This window comes from Salvelinus namaycush, unplaced genomic scaffold (genome assembly GCF_016432855.1).
Source record: "Salvelinus namaycush isolate Seneca unplaced genomic scaffold, SaNama_1.0 Scaffold365, whole genome shotgun sequence".
Taxonomy (NCBI): Eukaryota; Metazoa; Chordata; class Actinopteri; order Salmoniformes; family Salmonidae; genus Salvelinus; species Salvelinus namaycush.
Window position 1 is genome coordinate 58791 of NW_024060619.1, and position 27560 is coordinate 86350.

Genomic DNA, 27560 nt, shown 5'->3' on the forward strand with positions numbered 1-27560 from the left:
ATCAAATCAAATGTATTTATTTATATAGCCCTTCTTACATCAGCTGATATCTCAAAGTGCTGTACAGAAACCCAGCCTAAAACCCCAAACAGCAAGCAATGCAGGTGTAGAAGCACGGTGGCTAGGAAAAACTCCCTAGATTCAGCACCATGGAGAGCCCCCCCCCCCCCCCCCCCCACACACACACACCTTCTGACCACACGTGTCGATCGATAGGGTGCAAGGACAGGTCAGAGGAGCAATAGAGAGTACAAGGTCCTGTAAATAGTTTACACTCAATACGAAACAGCGACTTAAAAGGACAACAGATCCACACACTCAACATTATTTGGTTTCCTTGAAGCGCTACTGAGCTATGCGCAGACTGCTCCTTGCTGGTGGACTGCTACCATCTAGCGGTGCAATGTGGTACTACAACCTTTAGAGAACAGTAATTTTGTTATCTGATTGAGCACCCTACAATTATGCGGAACAGCAAGTCTGAACAAAACCAGCAGTTCACTTCCGAGTGTAGGTTAGGCTCCCTCCCCTCACACACACCCTCTTGGGAAAGGTGTCGGAGAGAGAGGCTCAACCAACAACAAGTTGTGACAAATCCTTTTTATCAAGGACAGGGAGTTCTCACAAAACTCAAGTTGGGCGGTGAGAACCATGCAAGTGAATGGACCGAACGGAAGAATCGATTTGAGTGGAGGTTATTTTCCTTCTTCTTTCAGTTGAGTCTGGCATACCTCATCCTCTCGTGTCTAGGCTACTGCCTGCGTGTGTAGGGAGCCGAGGACCCACCCGAAGACACACTTTTATGCTGTGATTTTTCGGTTGTCAGGACTGATTTAAAGGATTGGAAATGCCTGGGAACGAGAGAGTTTGTCGTCTCTTGAAAGAGATAATTCAAAAGCCTGGGAACGACGCATGCGCAGACTGTGGCGCGCCTGGTAAATTGAAATTTGCTACTGATGTTATAGCTTTGCTGCAAAGAACCTTCTAGCCTAGACGTTCTAGATGAGAGGGTGGGAGTTGGCATGCAACAGGCCCTGACATGTATAGGTAGAAAAATACGTTTAGCCTATTTTAGGCCTATTTGAGTTGCTCTGGGAAATTTAGGAGCAGAATAGGCCTACTTGCGACTTTTCATTTGTAACCTAACGGTGAACCAGAATCTGGCTTTACACGAGACGTTGGTTCAGCCTAACGGTGCAAAAAGTAAGCGTATTGTTTCCAGAAGTATGTATTTCTGTGGGCTTCAGTCTGAAACGGGGTCTCAGAGCAGTTCATATTATGCTGTACTTAAATACGAAACACCATTTAGTATGTTATGTTTCGTATTCATTTGTGGATGTCCGTCTCCATTTCGTATGATATGTTACGAATTGCAATTCGTACAATATTTTACGAATTTGCAAAACTTATGACATGTTACGAATTCCAATTTGTTGTGGCTAACGTTAGCCAGCTCTATTTATTAGGGGTTAAGGTCAGGAGCTGAACAGGTGTTGTGCCGAAAATCTCCCCCCTGCCAGACCCCCCCCCCTTCTAATTTCCTTAATTTTGTGGCTTGAGTCAAATACTTTCTGTGGCACACATCAGAGTCAAATACTTTCCATAGAACGTCAGGATGGCAACCGAAATTAATCATTCATGTATGTGTGTTATATTAAACATAGAGGAGGGAGTAGAGCGGCACCTTGCCGCCCCAGGTTGCGGGCGGGCGCTGAAGGAGGAGTTATCCCAGGGCGCCATACAAGCTAGAACTGCCACATACACTTGAAACAAATAGCCAAACACGAAAACTGCAGACAAAAATGTTTTCCGCTACTAAGATCAGTGAAATGTAGGCTAAACTGACAACGGAGTGAAGAGCAGAAATGTCAACTAGCAAACAAGTCGCAGCAGTGAAGAACGGGACGGGAGGGGGGGGGGGGGGGAATTCTGGCAGGGGGGAGATTTTCAGCACAACTCCGGCCCGCTCATTAAGCAGGATTAGGTGGCCGCCTATGCATGGAGATTGGCGAGGGCAGCATTTTCTGAGCTAAACTGACCAAGACCCACCTCCAACAACACATAAGACCTCACATAATTCTGCCCAAAAACAATGACATTTTAACCAATGGCATAATTATGGGCTTTTTAGGTGAGCGCTGATGCCTATCTGTGATAAGCAGTGCCCACTTTGTCAAAGGCAGGGAGGCAAGAAATGTATGTATAGATATGTATAGGGGTAAGAATACTATATCCACGTCCAGTACCATATTATAATGTAGAGGATCTATAGAGGTAGATATGTATAGGGGTAAACATACTATATACAGGGTCAGTACCATATTATAATGTACAGGGATACTGGATCTATAGAGGTAGATATGTATAGGGGTAAACATACTATATACAGGGTCAGTACCATATTATAATGTAGAGGGATACTGGATCTATAGAGGTAGATATGTATAGTGGTAAACATACTATATACAGGGTCAGTACCATATTATAATGTACAGGGACACTGGATCTATAGAGGTAGATATGTATAGGGGTAAACATACTATATACAGAGTCAGTACCATATTATAATGTACAGGGATACTGGATCCATAGAGGTAAACATACTATATACAGGGTTAGTACCATATTTATAATGTACAGGGACACTGGATCTATAGAGGTGATATGTATAGGGGTAAACATACTATATACAGAGTCAGTACCATATTATAATGTACAGGGGTACTGGATCTATAGAGGTAGATATGTATAGGGGTAAACATACTATATACAGAGTCAGTACCATATTATAATGTACAGGGACACTGGATCTATAGAGGTAGATATGTATAGGGGTAAGGTGACAGGGATACTGGATCTATAGAGGTAGATATATATAGGGGTAAGGTGACTAGGCATCAGGATATATGATTAACAGAGCAGCAGCAGCGTATGTAATGATTGTATCCGAGTGGGTGTGTGTAGTCTATAAATGTGTGTATATGTTATGTGTGTGTGAGTAAATGAGGGAGTGAGTGTATTTGTATTTATTGTGGATCCCCATTAGCTGCTGACAAAGCAGCAGCTACTCTTCCTGGGGTCCAGCAAAATGAAGGCAGTTTATGCAATTTTAAAAACATTACAATGTATTCACAGATTTCACAACACACTGTGTGCCCTCAGGCCCCTACTCCACCACTACCACATATCTACATTACTGAATCCATGTGTATGTATAGTGTGTATGTTATCGTGTGTGTGTGAGAGTGTGTGTATGCATGTGTCTGTGCTAATGTTTGTGTTGCTTCACAGTCCCCGTTGTTCCACAAGGTGTTTTTTTTAATCTGTTTTTTAAATCTGATTCTACTGCTTGCATGAGTTACTTGATGTGGAATAGAGTTCCATGTACTCATGACTCTATGTAGTACTGTGTGCCTCCCATAGTCTGTTCTGGACTTGGGGACTGTGAAGAGACCTCTGGTGGCATGTCCTGTGGGGTATGTATGGGTGTCTGAGCTGTGTGCTAGTAGTTTAAACAGACAGCTCTGTACATTCAGCTTGTCAATACCTCTCATAAATACAAGTAGTGATGAAGTCAATCTCTCCCCCACTTTCAGCCAGGAGAGATTGACATGCATATTATTAATATTAGCTCTCTGTGTTAGAGGTCGACCGATTAATCGGAATGGCCGATTAATTAGATCCGATTTCAATGTTTTCATAACAATCGGTAATCGGCATTTTTGGTTTCGTATTTCACTGAAAGAATAAACGTTTGGTTTTCGAAATGATAGTTTACGGATTTGACCATATTAATGACCTAAGGCTCGTATTTCTGTGTGTCATTATATTATAATTAAGTCTATGATTTGATAGAGCAGTCTGACTGAGCGGTGGTAGGCAGCAGCAGGTTCGTAAGCATTCATTCAAACAGCACTTTCCTGCATTTGCCAGCAGCTCTTCGCTGTGCTTCAAGCATTGAGCTGTTTATGACTTCAAGCCTATCAACTCCCGAGATTAGGCTGGCAATACTAAAGTACCAATTAGAACATCCAATAGTCAAAGGTATATGAAATACAAATGGTATAGAGAGAGATAGTCCTATAATTCCTATCAAAACAACAACCTAAAACTTCTTACCTGGGAATATTGAAGACTCATGTTAAAAGGAACCACCAGCTTTCATATGTTCTCATGTTCTGAGCAAGGAACTTAAACGTTAGCTTTTTACATGACACATATTGCCCTTTTACTTTCTTCTCCAATACTTTGTTTTTGCATTATTTAAACCAAATTGAACATGTTTCATTATTTATTTGAGGCTAAATTTATTTTATTGATGTATTATACGTATTAAGTAAAAATAAAAGTGTTCATTCAGTATTGTTGTAATTGTCATTATTACAAATATATATATAAAAATCGGCCGATTAATCGGTATCGGCTTTTTTTGGTCCTCCAATAATCGGTATCGGCTTTGAAAAATCATGTTCGGTCGACCTCTACTCCTTGTACATCCAAGGGCCGTGCTGCCTTTTCTGAGACAACTGTAATTTTCCCAGGTCCCTCTTTGTGGCACTTGACAACACTGTTACTGAACAGTAGTCAAGGTGCGACAAAACTAGAGTCTGTAGGACCTGCCTTGTTGATAGTGTTGTTAAGAAGGTAGACCAGCATTTTATTATGGACAGACTTCTCCCCATCTTAGCTACTGTTGTATCAACATGTTTTGACCATGACAGTTTACAATCCAGTGTTACTCCACGCAGTTTAGTCACCTCAACTTTCCACATAATTTATTACATGATTTAGTTGAGGTCTAGGGTTGAGTGAGTGATTTGTCCCAAATACAATGCTTTTAGTTTTTAAAATATTTAGGACTAACTTATTCCCTGCCACCCATTCTGAAACTAAATGCAGCTCTTCATTAAGTGTTGCAGTGATTTCACTCTCTGTAGTAGCTGACGTCAATAGTGTTGAGTCATCCACATACATAGACACATTGGCTTTACTCAAGGCCAGTGGCATGTTGTTAGTAAAGGTTGTGTGTGTGTGTTGGAGCATCAGTGTGTGTAGTGTGTAGGGCCCTGTGAGGGTGCTTACAGACAGTACAAAAATAAGAACAAAAAACAAAGGTCAACATAGTCTGTGTAGCCATTTTGTTAGCTGTTTGTCAGTGTTATGGCACGAGGACAGAAGAATACTGGGCAGATGCTGGATACTGCAGTACTCCCTGGACAACACATGCACTGACTACACTCACACATATTGGCATCTGCCAAGTCACTCGTGAAGTCACTCATAAAATGTCCTTTGTGCATGGGGAATAGGCCAGTTTAGTACCTAAAGGTCCCAATACACGGGGCAATAACATGCATTTTTAAGTAGCATTCCAATCTTTTTGAATTTGATTCCCCCACAGTCTGAAATGAGTGTTGGTTATTCAGGCACATCTAGATGTGAAACATACTCAGCGCTCCAGATGTCATCATGTGACTATCAGAATGAAAGAAAGTAGGATATGAAAGGGAACAGCAGTAAGACATTGTGTAGGTTAACACCACTGTAGGCTACCGGATGACTTCCAACAGAACAGACCTATAGGTCTAGGCCTACCGCAATGTAGACCAAAGCAGGGTTTCTGTGGCCTACGCTGACTTTGTCATAGGGGATAAAACGGTGTAGTAGGTTAAAGATACACACACACCCCATGGGTTGGTAGCTGGCCCTGCACCAGGCTGTGTCAGGTAGATAAGATGGGTGTGGTCAAGCTAAAGTAAACACAGGTATGAGCCAATCGAGGGAGAGGGAAGACATTCAGTAGAAATGTTAAATCATAATGAAGGTTTATCTTCCCTGACTGCCTTCATATCTGCTCTGAAGGTATGTGGTCCAGCACTTTGTACTGAGTTGTAGTGTGCTGTGTTGTTGTACGTCCTATACACCTTATCATTGGATCTCTACAGAGAATCTGCTCCTTGCTCAAGAGGACAAAGGTCAAAGCAAAGCATTCCAATTTTTTTCTATGTGAAATGTCGATTTTTCTAAAGGTATTCCATTTGATCTAGTACCACAAACTCCCAATGAAACCACATACCTCTCTCTGTTGTACTCTGTTCTTACTCTCTCTCTCTCTCTCTCTCCCTCCTTGCCTCCATCCACCCCTCCATCAGATCCTAGTTGGGGCTCCTGTTCCTTAGGAGTGTTCATCTGTGTTCAATGTTCCGGGATCCACAGGAATATTCCCTACATCGGAATGAAGGTCAAATCCCTCAGCCTCTCCCGCTGGGAAGACCAGGACGTAAAGGTGAGCTGCTCACCAAAATTCCCCAAAACGGGAATATTCTCTCACGTACATTTCTTCAAATCCAATCGACTCTGGGTTCAGTACTATTTTAAATAATTTCAAATGCTTTATCTGTGCTTGATTGAGCTTGCCGCCCATCTGTCACTCCAGGCAGGCTAGAGCCGGCGCTCAAAGTACTTGAAAAATGTTAAATAGTATTTGAACCCCGGTCTGAATCCATGACTAAACATAATCATTTATGACTGAGTCATAACTCAGTGATGAACTTGATATGAATATGAAATGATTTCAGACAGGCTTTGTTCCATCCTCTGTCTGAAGAATAGGACTGTAGAAAATGAATGGTTATGCTGTATATATCACATACAAAACAATCCACTCAAATGTTGGAAGGAATTGTCTGTGTCTAGCTAATACATGGTATGACACATGCAATCATGACTCACCCGCACGTCTGTTCTGTCTCTCTCAACTTCTCTCTTTCTTTGTGTGTGTGCGTGGGTGCGTGCGTGTGTGTGTGTGCGTGCGTGTGTGTGTGGGTGTGTGTGCGTGCGTGTGTGTGTGTGTGTTACAGTTCATGGCGGAGAATGGGAACGAATTGATGAAGCAGAGATATGAGGCGGTTGTTCCTGTCTACTACTACAAACCTACCCACAAAGACTGCCAGTAAGTGTGCCTGTGTGGGGTATGTGTGTGCGTGTGTGTGTGGTGACCATGGCAACGTGACCATTGTAATAATGACATTGTGATGAGGGGGATATTTTTGGGGACTCGTGGCAAAGAGGCGCTGGCTAAGGCAGGATACTGAAAGGAACACACACACACACACACACGCACACACACACACACACACACACACACACACACACACACACACACACACACACACACACACACACACACACACACACACACACACACTGTCTATTCTGTATCATGATAAATTCATTAGAAAGACATTAGGATGAAGGGCACATGGTAATATGTTCCATATTAAGATCAGAGGTTGATTTCCTGTGAAGTTTAATGTGTAGGATGAGGAATCATTGAGTTTCAGTCATGTGTTTCACACTAGTTATAGGATATGTTTCCTTGTTCATTATTTCCCACTTTCTCTGTCTCTCTGTCTCTCTGTCTCTCTGTCTCTCTCTCTCTCTCTCTCGCTCTCTCTCGCTCTCTCTCTCTCTCTCACTCACTCACTCTGGCAACAGGTCACAAATCTTGCTGCTGTGATGGCACACTGTGGTTTTTTACCCAGTTGATATGGGAGTTTATCAAAATTGGATTTGTTTTATAATTCTTTGTGGGTCTGTGTAATCTGAGGGAATTATGTGTCTCTAATATGGTTATATATTGGGCAGGAAGTTAGGAAGTGCAGCTCAGTTTCCACCACATTTTGTGGGCAGTGTGCACATAGCCTGTCTTCTCTTGAGAGCCATGTCTGCCTACGGCGGCCTTTCTCAATAGCAAGGCTATGCTCACTGAGTCGGTACATAGTCAAAGCTTTCCTTACGTTTGGGTCAGTCACAGTGGTCAGGTATTCTGCCACTGTGTACTCTCTGTTTAGGGCCAAATAGCATTCTAGTTTGCTCTGTTTTTTTGTTAATTCTTTCCAATGTGTGAAGTAATTATCTTTTTGTTTTCTTGTGATTTTGTTGGGTCTAATTGTGTTGCTGTCCTGGGGCTCTGTGGGGTCTGTTTGTGAAAAGAGCCCCTGGACCAGCTTGCTTAGGGGACTCTTTTCCAGGTTCATCTCTCTGTAGGTGATGACTTTGTTATGGAAGGTTTGGGAATCGCTTCCTTTTAGGTGGTTGTAGAATTTAAAGTCTCTTTTCTGGATTTTGATAATTAGTGGGTATCGGCCTAATTCTGCTCTGCAGGCATTATTTGGTGTTTTACGTTGTACATCGAGGATATTCTTGCAGAATTCTGCATGCAGAGTCTGAATTTGGTGTTTGTCTCATTTTGTGAATTCTTGGTTTGTGAGCGGACCCCAGACCTCACAACCATAAAGGGCAATGGCTTCTATAACTGATTGAAGTATTTTTAGCCAAATCCTAATTGGTATGTCGAAGTTTATTTTCCTTTTGATGGCATAGAAGGCCCTTCTTGCCTTGTCTCTCAGATCGTTCACAGCTTTGTGGAAGTTACCTGTGGTGCTGATGTTTAGGCCGAGGTATGTATAGTTTTTTGTGTGCTCTAGGGCAACTGTGTCTGAATTATTCCTGCGCCTGTCTCCCGACTCATTCATACCAGCGTGACAGAAATAGTAACAACAGTCTCAGGTGTCCGTGTGTTTGTCTCGGCCCCTTTCACCAGGGTTTTAGACATACAACATTCTGTTATGTGGCAGGTCATCTTGGAACTGTCTTGAATCCTTCTGTTATGTTGTAATGAGTGTCAGAGATAGCTGATGTTGTCTGTGTGTGTGATGGAACTGTCTTGAATCCTTCTGTTATGTTGTAATGAGTGTCAGAGATAGCTGATGTTGTCTGTGTGTGTGATGGAACTGTCTTGAATCCTTCTGTTATGTTGTAATGAGTGTCAGAGATAGCTGATGTTGTCTGTGTGTGTGATGGAACTGTCTTGAATCCTTCTGTTATGTTGTAATGAGTGTCAGAGATAGCTGATGTTGTCTGTGTGTGTGATGGAACTGTCTTGAATCCTTCTGTTATGTTGTAATGAGTGTCAGAGATAGCTGATGTTGTCTGTGTGTGTGATGGAGCTGTCTTGAATCCTTCTGTTATGTTGTAATGAGTGTCAGAGATAGCTGATGTTGTCTGTGTGTGTGATGGAACTGTCTTGAATCCTTCTGTTATGTTGTAATGAGTGTCAGAGATAGCTGATGTTGTCTGTGTGTGTGATGGAACTGTCTTGAATCCTTCTGTTATGTTGTAATGAGTGTCAGAGATAGCTGATGTTGTCTGTGTGTGTGATGGAACTGTCTTGAATCCTTCTGTTATGTTGTAATGAGTGTCAGAGATAGCTGATGTTGTCTGTGTGTGTGATGGAACTGTCTTGAATCCTTCTGTTATGTTGTAATGAGTGTCAGAGATAGCTGATGTTGTCTGTGTGTGTGATGGAACTGTCTTGAATCCTTCTGTTATGTTGTAATGAGTGTCAGAGATAGCTGATGTTGTCTGTGTGTGTGATGGAACTGTCTTGAATCCTTCTGTTATGTTGTAATGAGTGTCAGAGATAGCTGATGTTGTCTGTGTGTGTGATGGAACTGTCTTGAATCCTTCTGTTATGTTGTAATGAGTGTCAGAGATAGCTGATGTTGTCTGTGTGTGTGATGGAACTGTCTTGAATCCTTCTGTTATGTTGTAATGAGTGTCAGAGATAGCTGATGTTGTCTGTGTGTGTGATGGTTTGTTGTAATGAGTGTCAGAGATAGCTGATGTTGTCTGTGTGTGTGATGGTTTGTTTGAATGCGTGTCGTGTGTTGTTGACTGTCAAGTGTTTATCTCACGCTAGGACCGATGGCTTGTCTCGTCAGCTTCGTCTCACTGTCGTCTCGTCTTCGTCTCGTAATCAGCAACGCTAATCCTTTCATCAGCTCTCTGGGCTTCCCAGCAGTCATCAGACAGCACTCAGCATGGACACACACCCACACAAGCACGCACACACAAGCACACACACACATAAGCGCGCACACACACACACACACACACGCATAAACGCACACACCTCCTATCTGGTTATTATGTAGTCTGTCTGATTGCAGTACTTGACATGGACGGTTGTGTCTGAAGAGATGGAGGGAGGGAGGGAGGAGGGAGAGAGAGGAAAGAGGGAGAGTGCTTCTCTTTGTCTCTGAAGCTGTACACTGATCCCAGCTCTAATGTTAATGAACACTTCACATTCTCCTTGCTGCCAAATGTCACATAGTACACTCACATGTGTACACACACACACACACACACACACACACACACACACACACACACACGCACACGCACACGCACACGCACACGCATACACACACACACACACACACACACACACACACACACACACACACACACACACACACGTACACACACACACACACACACACACACACACACACACACACACACACACACACACACACGTACACACAGACACACACACACGTACACACACACACACACACACACACACACACACACACACACACACACACACACACACGTACACACGCATGCATACACACAAACACACGGACACACACACACACACACACACACACACACGTACACACACACACACACACAGACACACACACACACACACACACACACACTGGAGTGATGGAATTCAACCTGATCTGGGAATTTGCCGTAATTTGGATGAATGTTTATTTTTGACCTATTAATTCCATGTGGTTACAGACAATGTGCTGTTTCCATCAGTATCATCAAGAACTCTCCCTGCTTGTTAGAGTATTGTGAACTGCTGTGGTACAGTGGTATCAGTAGTGTGCTCTGACTCTGAGCCTCGTGAGGTCAGGCCCAGTGCTGTGGTACAGTGGTATCAGTAGTGTGCTCTGACTCTGAGCCTCGTAAGGTCAGGCCCAGTGCTGTGATACAGTGGTATCAGTAGTGTGCTCTGACTCTGAGCCTCGTGAGGTCAGGCCCAGTGCTGTGGTACAGTGGTATCAGTAGTGTGCTCTGACTCTGAGCCTCGTGAGGTCAGGCCCAGTGCTGTGATACAGTGGTATCAGTAGTGTGCTCTGACTCTGAGCCTCGTGAGGTCAGGCCCAGTGCTGTGATACAGTGGTATCAGTAGTGTGCTCTGACTCTGAGCCTCGTGAGGTCAGGCCCAGTGCTGTGATACAGTGGTATCAGTAGTGTGCTCTGACTCTGAGTCTCGTGAGGTCAGGCCCAGTGCTGTGGTACAGTGGTATCAGTAGTGTGCTTTGACTCTGAGCCTCGTGAGGTCAGGTCCAGTGCTGTGGTACAGTGGTATCAGTAGTGTGCTCTGACTCTGAGCCTCGTGAGGTCAGGCCCAGTGCTGTGGTACAGTGGTATCAGTAGTGTGCTCTGACTCTGAGCCTCGTGAGGTCAGGCCCAGTGCTGTGGTACAGTGGTATCAGTAGTGTGCTCTGACTCTGAGCCTCGTGAGGTCAGGCCCAGTGCTGTGGTACAGTGGTATCAGTAGTGTGCTCTGACTCTGAGCCTCGTGAGGTCAGGCCCAGTGCTGTGGTACAGTGGTATCAGTAGTGTGCTCTGACTCTGAGCCTCGTGAGGTCAGGCCCAGTGCTGTGATACAGTGGTATCAGTAGTGTGCTCTGATTCTGAGCCTCGTGAGGTCAGGCCCAGTGCTGTGGTACAGTGGTATCAGTAGTGTGCTCTGACTCTGAGCCTCGTTGTACTGCTGTCTCCTACTGCTGTCTCATCCTTTTTTTTTTCTCTCTCTCTCTCTCCCTCTCTCTCTCTCTCTCTCTCTCTCTCTCTCTCTCTCTCTCTCTCTCTCTCTCTCTCTCTCTCTCTCTTTCTCTCTTCCCTCCATCCCCCTCTCTCTCCCTTCCCTCCCTCCATCCCTCTCGCTCTCTCTTCCCTCCATCCCCCTCTCTCTCCCTTCCCTCCCTCATCCCTCTCGCTCTCTCTTCCCTCCATCCCCCTCTCTCTCCCTTCCCTCCCTCCATCCCCCCCTCTCTCCCTTCCCTCCCTCCATCCCTCTCGCTCTCTCTTCCCTCCATCCCTCTCGCTCTCTCTTCCCTCCATCCCTCTCGCTCTCTCTTCCCTCCATCCCTCTCGCTCTCTCTTCCCTCCATCCCTCTCACTCTCAGTTCAGAGGTTTATAGAAGCCCCTGTATCTCTGTCTGCTGGAAGGGGACAATTAGGCAGCTCTTAGGAAGGACTCACACAGACATCCATGCACACAGACACTCTCTCTCTCTCTCTCTCTCTACAAACAACACAGACATACCACACTATTCACATGATCACTGTGTTTAAAGCAGCTCCGCAGAGAAACAGGTGTAGAAGTCAGACATAAGCTTAGTTACCACTCTTCTACACCTGGTTTATAGAGAGTATCTGTTCTAGACCTGGTCTATAGAGAGTATCTGTTCTACACCTGGCCTACAGAGAGTATCTGTTCCACACCTGGCCTACAGAGAGTATCTGTTCTAGACCTGGTCTATAGAGAGTATCTGTTCTACACCTGGCCTACAGAGAGTATCTGTTCTACACCTGGCCTACAGAGAGTATCTGTTCTACACCTGGTCTATAGAGAGTATCTGTTCTAGACCTGGTCTATAGAGAGTATCTGTTCTACACCTGGCCTACAGAGAGTATCTGTTCTACACCTGGCCTATAGAGAGTATCTGTTCTACACCTGGTCTATAGAGAGTATCTGTTCTACACCTGGCCTATAGAGAGTATCTGTTCTACACCTGGCCTACAGAGAGTATCTGTTCTACACCTGGCCTACAGAGAGTATCTGTTCTACACCTGGTCTATAGAGAGTATCTGTTCTAGACCTGGTCTATAGAGAGTATCTGTTCTACACCTGGCCTACAGAGAGTATCTGTTCTACACCTGGCCTACAGAGAGTATCTGTTCTACACCTGGTCTATAGAGAGTATCTGTTCTACACCTGGCCTATAGAGAGTATCTGTTCTACACCTGGCCTATAGAGAGTATCTGTTCTACACCTGGCCTATAGAGAGTATCTGTTCTACACCTGGCCTATAGAGAGTATCTGTTCTACACCTGGCCTTCAGAGAGTATATGTTCTACACCTGGTTTATAGAGAGTATCTGTTCTACACCTGGTCTATAGAGAGTATCTGTTCTACACCTGGCCTATAGAGAGTATCTGTTCTACACCTGGCCTATAGAGAGTATCTGTTTCTACACCTGGACTACAGAGAGTATCTGTTCTACACCTGGCCTACAGAGAGTATCTGTTCTACACCTGGTCTATAGAGAGTATCAGTTCCACACCTGGCCTACAGAGAGTATCTGTTCTACACCTGGTCTGTAGAGAGTATCTGTTCCACACCTGGCCTACAGAGAGTATCTGTTCTACACCTGGCCTACAGAGAGTATCTGTTCTACACCTGGTCTATAGAGAGTATCTGTTCCACACCTGGCCTACAGAGAGTATCTGTTCTACACCTGGCCTACAGAGAGCATCTGTTCTACACCTGGCCTACAGAGAGAATCTGTTCTACACCTGGCCTACAGAGAGTATCTGTTCTACACCTGGCCTACAGAGAGTATCTGTTCTACACCTGGTCTATAGAGAGTATCAGTTCCACACCTGGCCTACAGAGAGTATCTGTTCTACACCTGGTCTGTAGAGAGTATCTGTTCCACACCTGGCCTACAGAGAGTATCTGTTCTACACCTGGCCTACAGAGAGTATCTGTTCTACACCTGGTCTATAGAGAGTATCTGTTTTCCACACCTGGCCTACAGAGAGTATCTGTTCTACACCTGGCCTACAGAGAGCATCTGTTCTACACCTGGCCTACAGAGAGAATCTGTTCTACACCTGGCCTACAGAGAGTATCTGTTCTACACCTGGCCTACAGAGAGTATCTGTTCTACACCTGGCCTGCAGAGAGTATCTGTTCCACACCTGGCCTACAGAGAGTATCTGTTCTACACCTGGTCTACAGAGAGTAGAGTATCTGTTCAACACCTGGCCTACAGAGAGTATCTGTTCTACACCTGGTCTATAGAGAGTATCTGTTCCACACCTGGCCTACAGAGAGTATCTGTTCTACACCTGACCTACAGAGAGTATCTGTTCTACACCTGGTCTATAGAGAGTATCTGTTCCACACCTGGCCTACAGAGAGTATCTGTTCTACACCTGGCCTACAGAGAGTATCTGTTCTACACCTGGCCTACAGAGAGTATCGGTTCTACACCTGGCCTACAGAGAGTATCTGTTCCACACCTGGCCTACATAGAGTATCTGTTCTACACCTGGTCTATAGAGAGTATCTGTTCTACACCTGGTTTATAGAGAGTATCTGTTCTACACCTGGCCTACAGAGAGTGTCTGTTCTACACCTGGCCTACAGAGAGTATTTGTTCTACACCTGGCCTACAGAGAGTATCTGTTCTACACCTGGCCTACAGAGAGTATCTGTTCTACACCTGGCCTACAGAGAGTATCTGTTCTACACCTGGCCTACAGAGAGTATCTGTTCTACACCTGGCCTTCAGAGAGTATATGTTCTACACCTGGTTTATAGAGAGTATCTGTTCTACACCTGGTCTATAGAGAGTATCTGTTCTACACCTGGCCTATAGAGAGTATCTGTTCTACCCCTGGCCTATAGAGAGTATCTGTTTCTACACCTGGCCTACGGAGAGTATCTGTTCCACACCTGGCCTACAGAGAGTATCTGTTCTACACCTGGTCTATAGAGAGTATCTGTTCCACACCTGGCCTACAGAGAGTATCTGTTCTACACCTGGTCTATAGAGAGTATCTGTTCCACACCTGGCCTACAGAGAGTATCTGTTCCACACCTGGCCTACAGAGAGTATCTGTTCTACACCTGGTCTATAGAGAGTATCTGTTCCACACATGGCCTACAGAGAGTATCTGTTCTACACCTGGCCTACAGAGAGTATCTGTTCTACACTTGGCCTACAGAGAGTATCTGTTCTACACCTGGCCTACAGAGAGTATCTGTTCTACACCTGGCCTACAGAGAGTATCTGTTCTACACCTGGCCTACAGAGAGTATCTGTTCTACACCTGGCCTACAGAGAGTATCTGTTCTACACCTGGCCTACAGAGAGTATCTGTTCTACACCTGGCCTACAGAGAGTATCGGTTCTACACCTGGCCTACAGAGAGTATCTGTTCCACACCTGGCCTACAGAGAGTATCTGTTCTACACCTGGCCTATAGAGAGTCTCTATTCTACACCTGGCCTACATAGAGTATCTGTTCTACACCTGGCAAACAGAGAGTATCTGTTCTACACCTGGCCTACAGAGAGTATCTGTTCTACACCTGGCCTACAGAGAGTATCTGTTCCACACCTGGCCTACAGAGAGTATCTGTTCTACACCTGGTCTATAGAGAGTATCTGTTCCACACCTGGCCTACAGAGAGTATCTGTTCTACACCTGGCCTATAGAGAGTATCTGTTCTACACCTGGTCTATAGAGAGTGTCTGTTCCACACCTGGCCTACAGAGAGTATCTGTTCCACACCTGGCCTATAGAGAGTCTCTGTTCTACTCCTGGCCTACAGAGAGTATCTGTTCTACAGCTGGCCAACAGAGAGTATCTGTTCTACACCTGGCCTACAGAGAGTATCTGTTCTACACCTGGACTACAGAGAGTATCTGTTCTACACCTGGCCTACAGAGAGTATCTGTTCTACACCTGGCCAACAGAGAGTATCTGTTCTACACCTGGCCTACAGAGAGTATCTGTTCTACACCTGGCCTACAGAGAGTATCTGTTCCACACCTGGCCTACAGAGAGTATCTGTTCTACACCTGGCCTACAGAGAGTATCTGTTCTACACCTGGCCTACAGAGAGTATCTGTTCTACACCTGGCCTACAGAGAGTATCTGTTCTACACCTGGTCTATAGAGAGTATCTGTTCTACACCTGGCCTACAGAGAGTATCTGTTCTACACCTGGCCTACAGAGAGTATCTGTTCTACACCTGGCCTACAGAGAGTATCTGTTTTTACACCTGGCCTACAGAGAGTATCTGTTCTACACCTGGCCTACAGAGAGTATCTGTTCCACACCTGGCCTACAGAGAGTATCTGTTCTACACCTGGCCTACAGAGAGTGTCTGTTCTACACCTGGCCTCACAAATGCTCATAATAACACTCACTGTAACACTCACTGTAACACCCACCGTAACACTCACCGTAACACGCACCCTAACACTCACTGTAACACTCACTGTAACACTCACTGTAACACTCACTGTAACACTCCATAACACTCACCGTAACACTCACCGTAACACTCACTGTAACACTCACTATAACACTCACCGTAACACTCACTGTAACACTCACTGTAACACTCAGCGTAACACTCACCGTAACACTCACTGTAACACTCACCGTAACACTCACCGTAACACTCACTGTAACACTCACCGTAACACTCCATAACACTCACTGTAACACTCACCGTAACACTCACTGTAACACTCACCGTAACACCCACCGTAACACTCACTGTAACACTCACCGTAACACTCACTGTAACACTCACTGTAACACTCACTGTAACACTCACTATAACACTCACCGTAACACTCACTGTAACACTCACCGTAACACTCACCGTAACACTCACTGTAACACTCACCGCAACACTCACCGCAACACTCACTGTAACACTCACTGTAACATTCACCGTAACACTCACTGTAACACTCACTGTAACACTCACCGTAACACTCACTGTAACACTCACCGTAACACTCACTATAACACTCACTGTAACACGCACCGTAACACTCACTGTAACACTCATCGTAACACTCACTGTAACACTCACTGTTACACTCCATAACACTCACCGTAACACTCACCGTAACACTCACTGTAACACTCACTATAACACTCACCGTAACACTCACTGTAACACTCACCGTAACACTCACTGTAACACTCACCGTAACACTCACTATAACACTCACTATAACACTCACTATAACACTCACTATAACACTCACTATAACACTCACTGTAACACTCACTATAACACTCACTATAACACCTACTATAACACTCACTATAACACTCACTGTAACACTCACTGTAACACTCACTATAACACTCACTGTAACACTCACTGTAACACTCACTGTAACACTCACTATAACACTCACTGTAACACTCACTATAACACTCACTGTAACACTCACTATAACACTCTGTTCTGCTGTTCTCACAATGACCATAATTAGTTAATATATAAGTTTTGTGTGTAGAGCTTTCATGTAGTTTGTGTGTGTGTGTGTGTGTGTGTGTGTGTGTGTGTGTGTGTGTGTGTGTGTGTGTGTGTGTGTGTCTGTGTGTGTGTGTGTGTGTGTGTGTGTGTGTGTGTGTGTGTGTGTGTGTGTGTGTGTGTGTGTGTCCAGGGTCCTGAGGGAGCAGTGGATCAGAGCGAAGTACGAGAGGAAAGAGTTTACAGGGGAAGGGAAGAAACGGACCTATGAGGAGGGTGAGGACACACACACAACGCATCACACACTCATGCTCACACACACACACACACACACACACACACACACACACACACACACACACACACACACACACACACACACACACACACACACACACACACACACACACACACACATATATATGCACTGATGAGAAGCTTGTCACTGTGTCACTGACAGGAACGAGGGATGGAATGTTGATGAAAAGGGGGCGGGACAACGGCCAGTTCCTCAACCGACGATTCGTTCTCTCAGAAAGAGAGGGGACACTGAAATACTTCACCAAGTATGATGTAAGTCTGACTATTTACTGCTGTCTTCATCTCACAAACGCTCTCTTCAGCATACAGTGCCTACGGAAAGTATTCAGACCCCTTTGACTTTTTTCACATTTTGTTACGTTACAGCCTTATTCTAAAATGGGTTAAATTAAAATGTTTCCTCATCAATCTACACACAACACCCCATAATGACAAAGCGAAAACAGGTTTTTCGAAATGTTTGTAAATGCATTACAAATAAAATACTGAAATACCTTATTAACGTAAGTATTCAGACCTGTTGCTATGATACTCAGGTACATCTGTTTCTTGAGATGTTTCTACAACTTGATTGGAGTCCACCTGTGGTAAATTCAATTGATTGGACATTATTGAGAAAGGCACACACCTGTCTATATAAGGTCCCACAGTTGACAGTGCATGTCAGAGCAACAACCAAGCTATGAGGTCAAAAGAATTGTCCTTAGAGCTCCGAGACAGGATTGTGTCGAGGCACAGATCTGGGGAAGGGTACCAAAACATTTCTGCAGCATTGAAGGTCCCCAAGAACACAGTAGCTTCCATCATTCTTAAAATGGAAGAAGTTAGGAACCACCAAGACTCTTCCTACGGCTGGCCACCCAGCCAAACTGAGCAATCGGTGGAGAAGGGCCTTGGTCAGGGAGGTAACCAAGAATCTGATGAGTTCCTCTGTGGAGATGGGAGAATCTTCCAGAAGGACAACCATCTCTACAGCACTCCACCAATCAGGCCTTTATGGTGGAGTAGCCAGATGGAAGTCGCTCCTCAGTAAAAGGCACATGACAGCCCGCTTGGAGTTTGCCAAAAGGCACCTAAAGGACTCAGACCCTGAGAAACAAGAAGCTCTTGTCTGAATGCCAAGCGTCACATCTGGAGGAAACCTGCAGTGAAGCATGGTGGTGGCAGCATCATGCTGTGGAGATGTTTTTCAGTGGCAGTGACTGGGAGACTAGTCAGGATCGAGGGAAAGATGAACGGCGCAAGGTACAGAGAGGTCCCCTGAAAACCTGCTCCAGAGTGCTCAGGACCTCAGACTGGGGTGAAGCTTCACCTTCCAACAGGACAACATCCCCTAAGCACACAGCCAAGACAACTCAGATGTGGCTTCAGGACAAGTCTCTGAATGTCCTAGAGTGGCCCAGCCAGAGCCCGGACTTGAACCCAATCGAACATCTCTGGAGAGACCTGAAAATAGCTGTGCAGCGACGCTCCCCATCCAACCTTGAGAGGATCTGCAGAGAAGAATAGGAGAAACTCCCCAAATACTGGTGTGCCAAGCCTGTAGCGTCATACCCAAGAAGACTCGAGGCTGTAATCACTGCCAAACGTGCTTCAACAAAGTACTGAGTAAAGGGTCTGAATACTTATGTAATTGTGTTATATTGTTTAATTTTTAATTTAATTTAAATTTAATTTTGCAAACATGTATAAAAACTGTTTTTGCTTTGTCATTATGGGGTATCGTGTGTAGATTGATAAGGGGAAAAGTAATTTCATCATTTTTAGAATAAGGCTGTAACGTAACAAAATGTGGAAAAAGTCAAGGGGTCTGAATACTTTCTGAATGCACTGTTATAATCAAACAAATACTGAGACAAACTGTTTTAGCTGTGATACTATTCTGCAGCCTGCCCTACCCTGTAGGATACACAACACACACACCTTCCTAACCACTGAGTCACAGGAAGACCTGCCACGGTACAATACAGCAAGTTCAGACAACTCTCCCCCCGCCCCCTCCCTCCCGGTGTGTCTTTGCTACCAAAACCTGCCAACTCTGTCTCAGTTTAACAGTATTAAACCAATTAGAGACAAATCCTGTGCTAAGTCCTGCAGCTGTCACATTCAACTTTGAGTAACTTTGTGTCTAATACCCAACTCTTCTGGCTTCCACAAAGTGTTTCACTTTGTGGAAGGGGATTGAGTGTGAATGTGTGAGTGTATGTGATGCAGTGTGGGTGCTACTGTGAGTTGATTGCCTGGGGGAAGGCAATGCCTACTTACACAGTCAGCCGAGGAAGTGTTTAGTTGTAGTTCTCATGGAAACCTACCAATTGGGTTGCACTTGGAGAGTTCTGAAGTCGATCAGATGTCCAGGTATGCCTCCTGGGGATTTGAAAGGGGATTAAGCCAACTTGTCTAAGTTACTCTTGTGTTCGTTCCACTTAAGATGTTGGAGCCCATTTGTTCTCCTTCTAAAGTGCTAATTCAACCCCCCCATGAGTCCTTGGCATATACAGTAACTACGGTTGGCAAAGTATTATTCATAATATGCAAAGGCAGTGCTTGTGTCAACAAAGATGTGCAGCTCCCTATACCTCTCCCTCCAGGAGAGTTTCCGGGTGCACCCTACCCCTCTCTCCACTCCCCCTTCAGCCACCCATCCACACCTTACCTGCCACCCTACCCTCCAACGTCCCTCCACTACCTCTCTGTCCTCCACTTTTCATCCCAATCTCCCTCCCCTCTCACCACCCCTAACTCTCTCTCTAATACACCTCTCACCACCCCTAACTCTCTCTCTCCTTCACCTCTCACCACCCCTAACTCTCTCCCTCCCCTCTCACCACCCCTAACTCTCTCTCTAATACACCTCTCACCACCCCTAACTCTCTCTCTCCTTCACCTCTCACCACCCCTAACTCTCTCCCTCCCCTCTCACCACCCCTAACTCTCTCTCTAATACACCTCTCACCACCCCTAACTCTCTCTCTCCTTCACCTCTCACCCCCCCTAACTCTCTCCCTCCCCTCTCATCACCCCTAACTCTCTCTCTAATACACCTCTCACCACCCCTAACTCTCTCTCTCCTTCACCTCTCACCACCCCTAACTCTCTCTCTCCTTCACCTCTCTCCACCCCTAACTCTCTCCCTCCACTCTCTCCAGGCCAAGGAGCCTAAAGCGGTGATCAAGGTGGACTCTATCAACGCAGCCTTCCAGCCAGAGAAGATAGGTAACCCCAACGGACTACAGATCACCTACCTGAAAGACTACAGCACCAGAAACATCTTCCTCTACCACGACAGCGGCAAGGTAGCTGTGTAGCTGTGTGTGGGTGTCTGTCACTATATGGATGTGTATGGATCAATTCAGCAAGGTAGCTCACTCCTTCTCTCTCTCTCTCTCTCTCTCTCTCTCTCCTCTCTCTCTCTCTCTCTCTCTCTCTCTCTCTCTCTCTCTCTCCCCCTCTCTCCCTCTCTCCATCCCTCCATTAGGAGATAGTAGACTGGTTCAACTCTATAAGGGCCATCCAGCTCCACTATCTAAAGGTGGCCTTCCCAGGGGCTAATGATGCAGAGGTGAGTACACACACACACACACACACACACGGGTGCATACAAGTACACACACACACACACACACACACACACACGGGTGCATACAAGTACACACACAATATCACTCTGTATTTAATCATATTTTTCAGCTGATGCCCAAATTGACCCGCAACTTTCTGAAGGAGGGCTATATGGAGAAAACAGGACCCAGGGTAAGTTAAAACACCCATGTGCGCGAGAACACACACTCACACGTTTATTTTACTCTCGTTGTGGGGACCAAACAATTGATTCCCATTCAAAATCCTATTTTACCTAACCTCTCTTCTTTGGTATTTGGTATTATATTAAGATCCCCATTAGCTGTTGCGAAAGCAGCAGCTACTCTTCCTGGGGTCCACACAACACATGAAACATTACATAATACAGAACATTAATAGACAAGAACAGCTCAAGGACAGAACTACATGAATTTCAAAAGGCACATATCAATAGCCTTCATATCAACACATAAACTATCTAGGTCAAATAGGGGAGAGGCATTGTGCCGTGAGGTGTTGCTTTATCTGTTTTTTTTTAAACCAGGTTTGTGGTTCATTTGAGCAATATGAGATGGAAGGGAGTTCCATGCAATAACGGCTCTATATAATACTGGACACTTTCTTGAATTTGTTCTGGATTTGGGGACTGTGAAAAGACCCCCAGTGGCATGTCTGGTGGGGTAAGTGTGTGTGTCAGAGCTGTGTGTAAGTTGACTATGGAAACTATTTGGGATTTTCAACACATTAGTGTTTCTTATAAAAAGAAGAAGTGATACAGTCAGTCTCTCCTCAACTCTTAGCCAAGAGAGACTGGCATGCATAGTATTCATATCAGCCCTCTGATTACAATGAAGAGCAAGACGTGCCGCTCTGTTCTAGGTCAGCTGCAGCTTAACTAGGTATTTTCTTGCAGAACTCGACCACATGACTGGACAATAATCAAGATAAGACAAAACTGGAGCCGGCAGGACTTGTGGTGACAAAAAAGCAGAGCATCTATTTATTAAGGACAGACCTCTCCCCATCTTTACAACCATTTAATCTATATGTTTTGACCTTGACAGTTTACAATCTAAGGTAACACCAATTAATTTAGTCTCCTCAACTTGTTCAACAGCCACACAATTCATTACCAGATTCAGCTGAGGTCTAGAACTTAGGGATGGATTTGTACCAAATACAATGCTCTTAGTTTTAGAGATGTTCAGGACCAGTTTATTAATGGCCACACATTCCAAAACAGACTGCAACTCTTTGTTAAGGGTTTCAGTGACTTCATTAACTGTGGTTGCTGATGCGTATATGGTTGAATTATCAGAATACATGGACACACAGGCTTTTTTTAATGCCAGTGGCAGGTCATTGCTAAAAATAGAAAAGAGTAGAGGGCCTAGAGAGCTGCCCTGCGGTACACCCCACTTTACATGTTTGACATTAGAGAAGCTTCCATTAAAGAAAACCCTTTGAGTTCAATTAGATAGATAGCTCTGAATCCACAATATGGCAGAGGTTGAAAAGCCATAACACATACGTTTTCTCAACAACAGGTTATGGTCAACATCAAATTGTCACGTTCGTCGTTTGGATGAAGAGAGGAGGACCAAGGCGCAGCGTGATATAAATACATTCTTCTATTTATTATAACAAAACGAAGAATACTTAAACAGACTTACAAAAACAACAAACGAACGTGAAGCTATATAATGACAAGTGCAGACACAGGCAACTTACACATAGACAATCACCCACGACATACCCAATGAATATGGCTGCCTAAATATGGTTCCCAATCAGAGACAATGATAAACAGCTGCCTCTAATTGAGAACCAATCTAGGCAGCCATAGACATACAAACACCTAGACTAGACAACGCCCCATAAACATAAAAAAACCCTAGACATGACAAAAACACCTACACCCCCCATGTCACACCCTGACCTAACTAAAATAATAAAGAAAACAAAGATAACTAAGGCCAGGGCGTGGCACAAATGCTGCACTGAAATCTAACTGTACAGCTCCCACGATCTTCTTATTATCAATGTATTTCAACCAATCATCAGTCATTTGTGTCAGTGCAGTACATGTTGAGTGCCATTCTCTATAAGCATGCTGAAAGTCTGTTGTCCAGTTGTTTACAGAGAAATAGCGTTGTATTTGGTCAAACACCATTTTTTCCAACAGTTTGCTAAGAGCTGGCAGCAAGCTTATAGGTCTGCTGTTAGAACCAGTAAAGGCTGCTTTACCACTCTTGGGTAGCGGAATTACTTTGGCTTCCCTCCAGGCCTGAGGACAAAGACTTTCCTCTATGCTCAGATTAAAGATATGACAGATAGGAGTGGCTATAGAGTCAGCTACCATCCTCAGTAGCTTTCCATCTAAGTTGTCAATGCCAGGAGGTTAACAATAATTAACAATAATTTTTCCACCTCTACCACACTAACTTTACAAAATTAAAACTTTCAATGCTTTTCTTTCATTATTAGTTTTTTTATGCATGAATACGATGGTTCACTGTTCGTTGTTGTAATTTCCTGCCTAAGTTTGCCCACTTTGCCAATGAAGTAATCATTAAAATAATTGCCAACATCAAATGGTTTTGTGATGAATAAGCCATCTGACTTGATAAAAGATGGAGTGGAATTTGTCTTTCTGCCCATAATTTAATTTACTCAAGTTGTTTTCCTTCATTCTTTATATAATTGATCTTGGCTTCATAATACAGTTTCTTATTTTTTGTTGTTGAGTTTAGTCACATGATTTATCAATTTGCAGTAAGTCAGCCAATCAGATGTGCAGCCAGATTTATTAGCCACTCCTTTTGCCCCATCTCTTTCAACCATACAGTTTTTCAATTCCTCATCAATCCATGGAGCCTCAACAGTTCCAACAGTCAGTTTCTTAACAGGTGCATGTTTATCAATGATTGGAAGGAGCAATTTCATAAATTCATCAAGTGCACCATCTAGATCCTCTAATTAATCACATCATACCAACAAATATTTTTAACATCGTCCACATAAGAGTCACGGCAAAATCTTCTGTATGATTATCTTATACGCTATTTGTTCCTGTAGTGTTTCTAAACACCCTGGTAGGTTGATTAATAACCTGAACCAGATTACAGGCACTGGTTACAGTGAGAAGCTTCCTCTTGAGCGGACAGCTTGATGAAAACCAGTCAATATTCAGGTGCCCAAGGAAGTAGACCTCTCTGTTTACATCACATACACTATCAAGCATTTCACACACATTATTTAGATACTGACTGTTAGCACTTGGTGGCCTACAGCAACACCCCAAAGGAAAAGGCTTTAGATGTGCCAAGTGAACCTGCAACCACAACACTTCAATAACACTTGACATAAGATCTTCTCTAAGCATTACAGGGATATGACTCTGAATATATACAGCAACACCTCCCCCATAAGCATTCATGTCTCTTCTATAGATGTTATATCCTTGTATTGCTACTGATGTATCATCAAATTAATTATCTAAGTGGGTCTCAGAAATGGCTAATATATGAATGTTATCTGATGGTAGCAAGTTATTGATTTCATGAACCTTATTTCTAAGGCTACATATATTAATATGGGATATTTTCAGCTCTTTCCTGGATATCTTGTCAGAGGCAGACATAATATTGAAAAGATCAAACAAAGCAAGAGAGAAAATATATACATTCAGCAGTCCATTAATCAGTAATTGTGTGTGTTTGTGTGTGTGCTGCAGGGTTGAAGCTACGAACCCATAGGCCTGGCTCTCTCATCCCTTCCAGGCTTCTGGGAGGGAGGGTGGACAACGAGCCTGTCATAGGGAGGGTGGACAACGAGCCTGTCATAGGGAGGGTGGATAATGAGCCTGTCATAGGGAGGATGGACAATGAGCCTGTCATAGGAAGGGTGGATAATGAGCCTGTCATAGGGAGGGTGAATAATGAGCCTGTCATAGGGAGGGTGGATAATGAGCCTGTCATAGGGAGGGTGGATAATGAGCCTGTCATAGGGAGGGTGGATAATGAGCCTGTCATAGGGAGGGTGGATAATGAGCCTGTCATAGGGAAGGTGGATAACGAGCCTGTCATAGGGAGGGTGGATAACGAGCCTGTCATAGGGAGGGTGGATAATGAGCCTGTCATAGGGAGGGTGGATAACGAGCCTGTCATAGGGAGGGTGGACAACGAGCCTGTCATAGGGAGGGTGGATAATGAGCCTGTCATAGGGAGGATGGATAATGAGTCTGTCATAGGGAGGGTGGACAATGAGCCTGTCATAGGGAGGGTGGATAATGAGCCTGTCATAGGGAGGGTGGATAACAAGCCTGTCATAGGGAGGGTGGATAATGAGCCTGTCATAGGGTGGGTGGATAATGAGCCTGTCATAGGGAGGGTGGATAATGAGCCTGTCATAGGGAGGGTGGATAATGAGCCTGTCATAGGGAGGGTGGATAATGAGCCTGTCATAGGGAAGGTGGATAACGAGCCTGTCATAGGGAGGGTGGATAACGAGCCTGTCATAGGGAGGGTGGATAACGAGCCTGTCATAGGGAGGGTGGATAATGAGCCTGTCATAGGGAGGGTGGATAATGAGCCTGTCATAGGGAAGGTGGATAACGAGCCTGTCATAGGGAGGGTGGACAACGAGCCTGTCATAGGGAGAGTGGATAATGAGCCTGTCATAGGGAGGGTGGATAATGAGCCTGTCATAGGGAGGGTGGACAATGAGCCTGTCATAGGGAGGGTGGATAATGAGCCTGTCATAGGGAGGGTGGACAACGAGCCTGTCAATTGGAGGGTGGATAATGAGCCTGTCATAGGGAGGGTGGATAACGAGCCTGTCATAGGGAGGGTGGATAATGAGCCTGTCATAGGGAAGGTGGACAACGAGCCTGTCATAGGGAGGGTGGATAATGAGCCTGTCATAGGGAGGGTGGATAATGAGCCTGTCATAGGGAGGGTGGACAACGAGCCTGTCATAGGGAGGGTGGATAACGAGCCTGTCATAGGGAGGGTGGACAACGAGCCTGTCATAGGGAGGGTGGACAACGAGCCTGTCATAGGGAGGGTGGACAACGAGCCTGTCATAGGGAGGGTGGATAACGAGCCTGTCATAGGGAGGGTGGACAACGAGCCTGTCATAGGGAGGGTGGACAACGAGCCTGTCATAGGGAGGGTGGATAATGAGCCTGTCATAGGGAGGATGGATAATGAGTCTGTCATAGGGAGGGTGGACAATGAGCCTGTCATAGGGAGGGTGGATAATGAGCCTGTCATAGGGAGGGTGGATAACAAGCCTGTCATAGGGAGGGTGGATAATGAGCCTGTCATAGGGTGGGTGGATAATGAGCCTGTCATAGGGAGGGTGGATAATGAGCCTGTCATAGGGAGGGTGGATAATGAGCCTGTCATAGGGAGGGTGGATAATGAGCCTGTCATAGGGAAGGTGGATAACGAGCCTGTCATAGGGAGGGTGGATAACGAGCCTGTCATAGGGAGGGTGGATAACGAGCCTGTCATAGGGAGGGTGGATAATGAGCCTGTCATAGGGAGGGTGGATAATGAGCCTGTCATAGGGAAGGTGGATAACGAGCCTGTCATAGGGAGAGTGGACAACGAGCCTGTCATAGGGAGAGTGGATAATGAGCCTGTCATAGGGAGGGTGGATAATGAGCCTGTCATAGGGAGGGTGGACAATGAGCCTGTCATAGGGAGGGTGGATAATGAGCCTGTCATAGGGAGGGTGGACAACGAGCCTGTCAATTGGAGGGTGGATAATGAGCCTGTCATAGGGAGGGTGGATAACGAGCCTGTCATAGGGAGGGTGGATAATGAGCCTGTCATAGGGAAGGTGGACAACGAGCCTGTCATAGGGAGGGTGGATAATGAGCCTGTCATAGGGAGGGTGGATAATGAGCCTGTCATAGGGAGGGTGGACAACGAGCCTGTCATAGGGAGGGTGGATAACGAGCCTGTCATAGGGAGGGTGGACAACGAGCCTGTCATAGGGAGGGTGGACAACGAGCCTGTCATAGGGAGGGTGGACAACGAGCCTGTCATAGGGAGGGTGGATAACGAGCCTGTCATAGGGAGGGTGGACAACGAGCCTGTCATAGGGAGGGTGGACAACGAGCCTGTCATAGGGAAGGTGGATAATGAGCCTGTCATAGGGAGGGTGGATAATGAGTCTGTCATAGGGAGGGTGGATAACAAGCCTGTCATAGGGAGGGTGGATAATGAGCCTGTCATAGGCAGCGTGGATAATGAGCCTGTCATAGGGAGGGTGGATAATGAGCCTGTCATAGGGAGGGTGGATAATGAGCCTGTCATAAGGAGCGTGGATAATGAGCCTGTCATAGGGAGGGTGGATAATGAGCCTGTCATAGGGAGGATGGATAATGAGTCTGTCATAGGGAGGGTGGATAATGAGCCTGTCATAGTGAGGGTGGATAATGAGCCTGTCATAGGGAGGGTGGATA

At 45.2% G+C, this 27560-nt stretch overlaps 1 protein-coding gene across 1 annotated transcript in view; it reads left to right on the forward strand.

Moving 5' to 3' along the window:
- The first annotated feature begins 539 nt into the window (after positions 1-539).
- LOC120040597 (arf-GAP with dual PH domain-containing protein 1-like) overlaps positions 540-27560 on the forward strand; it is a 41185-nt gene continuing 14164 nt past the window's right edge. Inside the window, exons 1-8 of the mRNA XM_038985684.1 lie at positions 540-935; positions 6153-6286; positions 6861-6952; positions 17373-17455; positions 17640-17752; positions 20650-20796; positions 20979-21062; positions 21191-21253. Coding sequence (XP_038841612.1) covers positions 848-935; positions 6153-6286; positions 6861-6952; positions 17373-17455; positions 17640-17752; positions 20650-20796; positions 20979-21062; positions 21191-21253 — 804 coding nt within the window. The 5' untranslated portion in view covers positions 540-847. The remainder of the gene's footprint in view (positions 936-6152; positions 6287-6860; positions 6953-17372; positions 17456-17639; positions 17753-20649; positions 20797-20978; positions 21063-21190; positions 21254-27560) is intronic.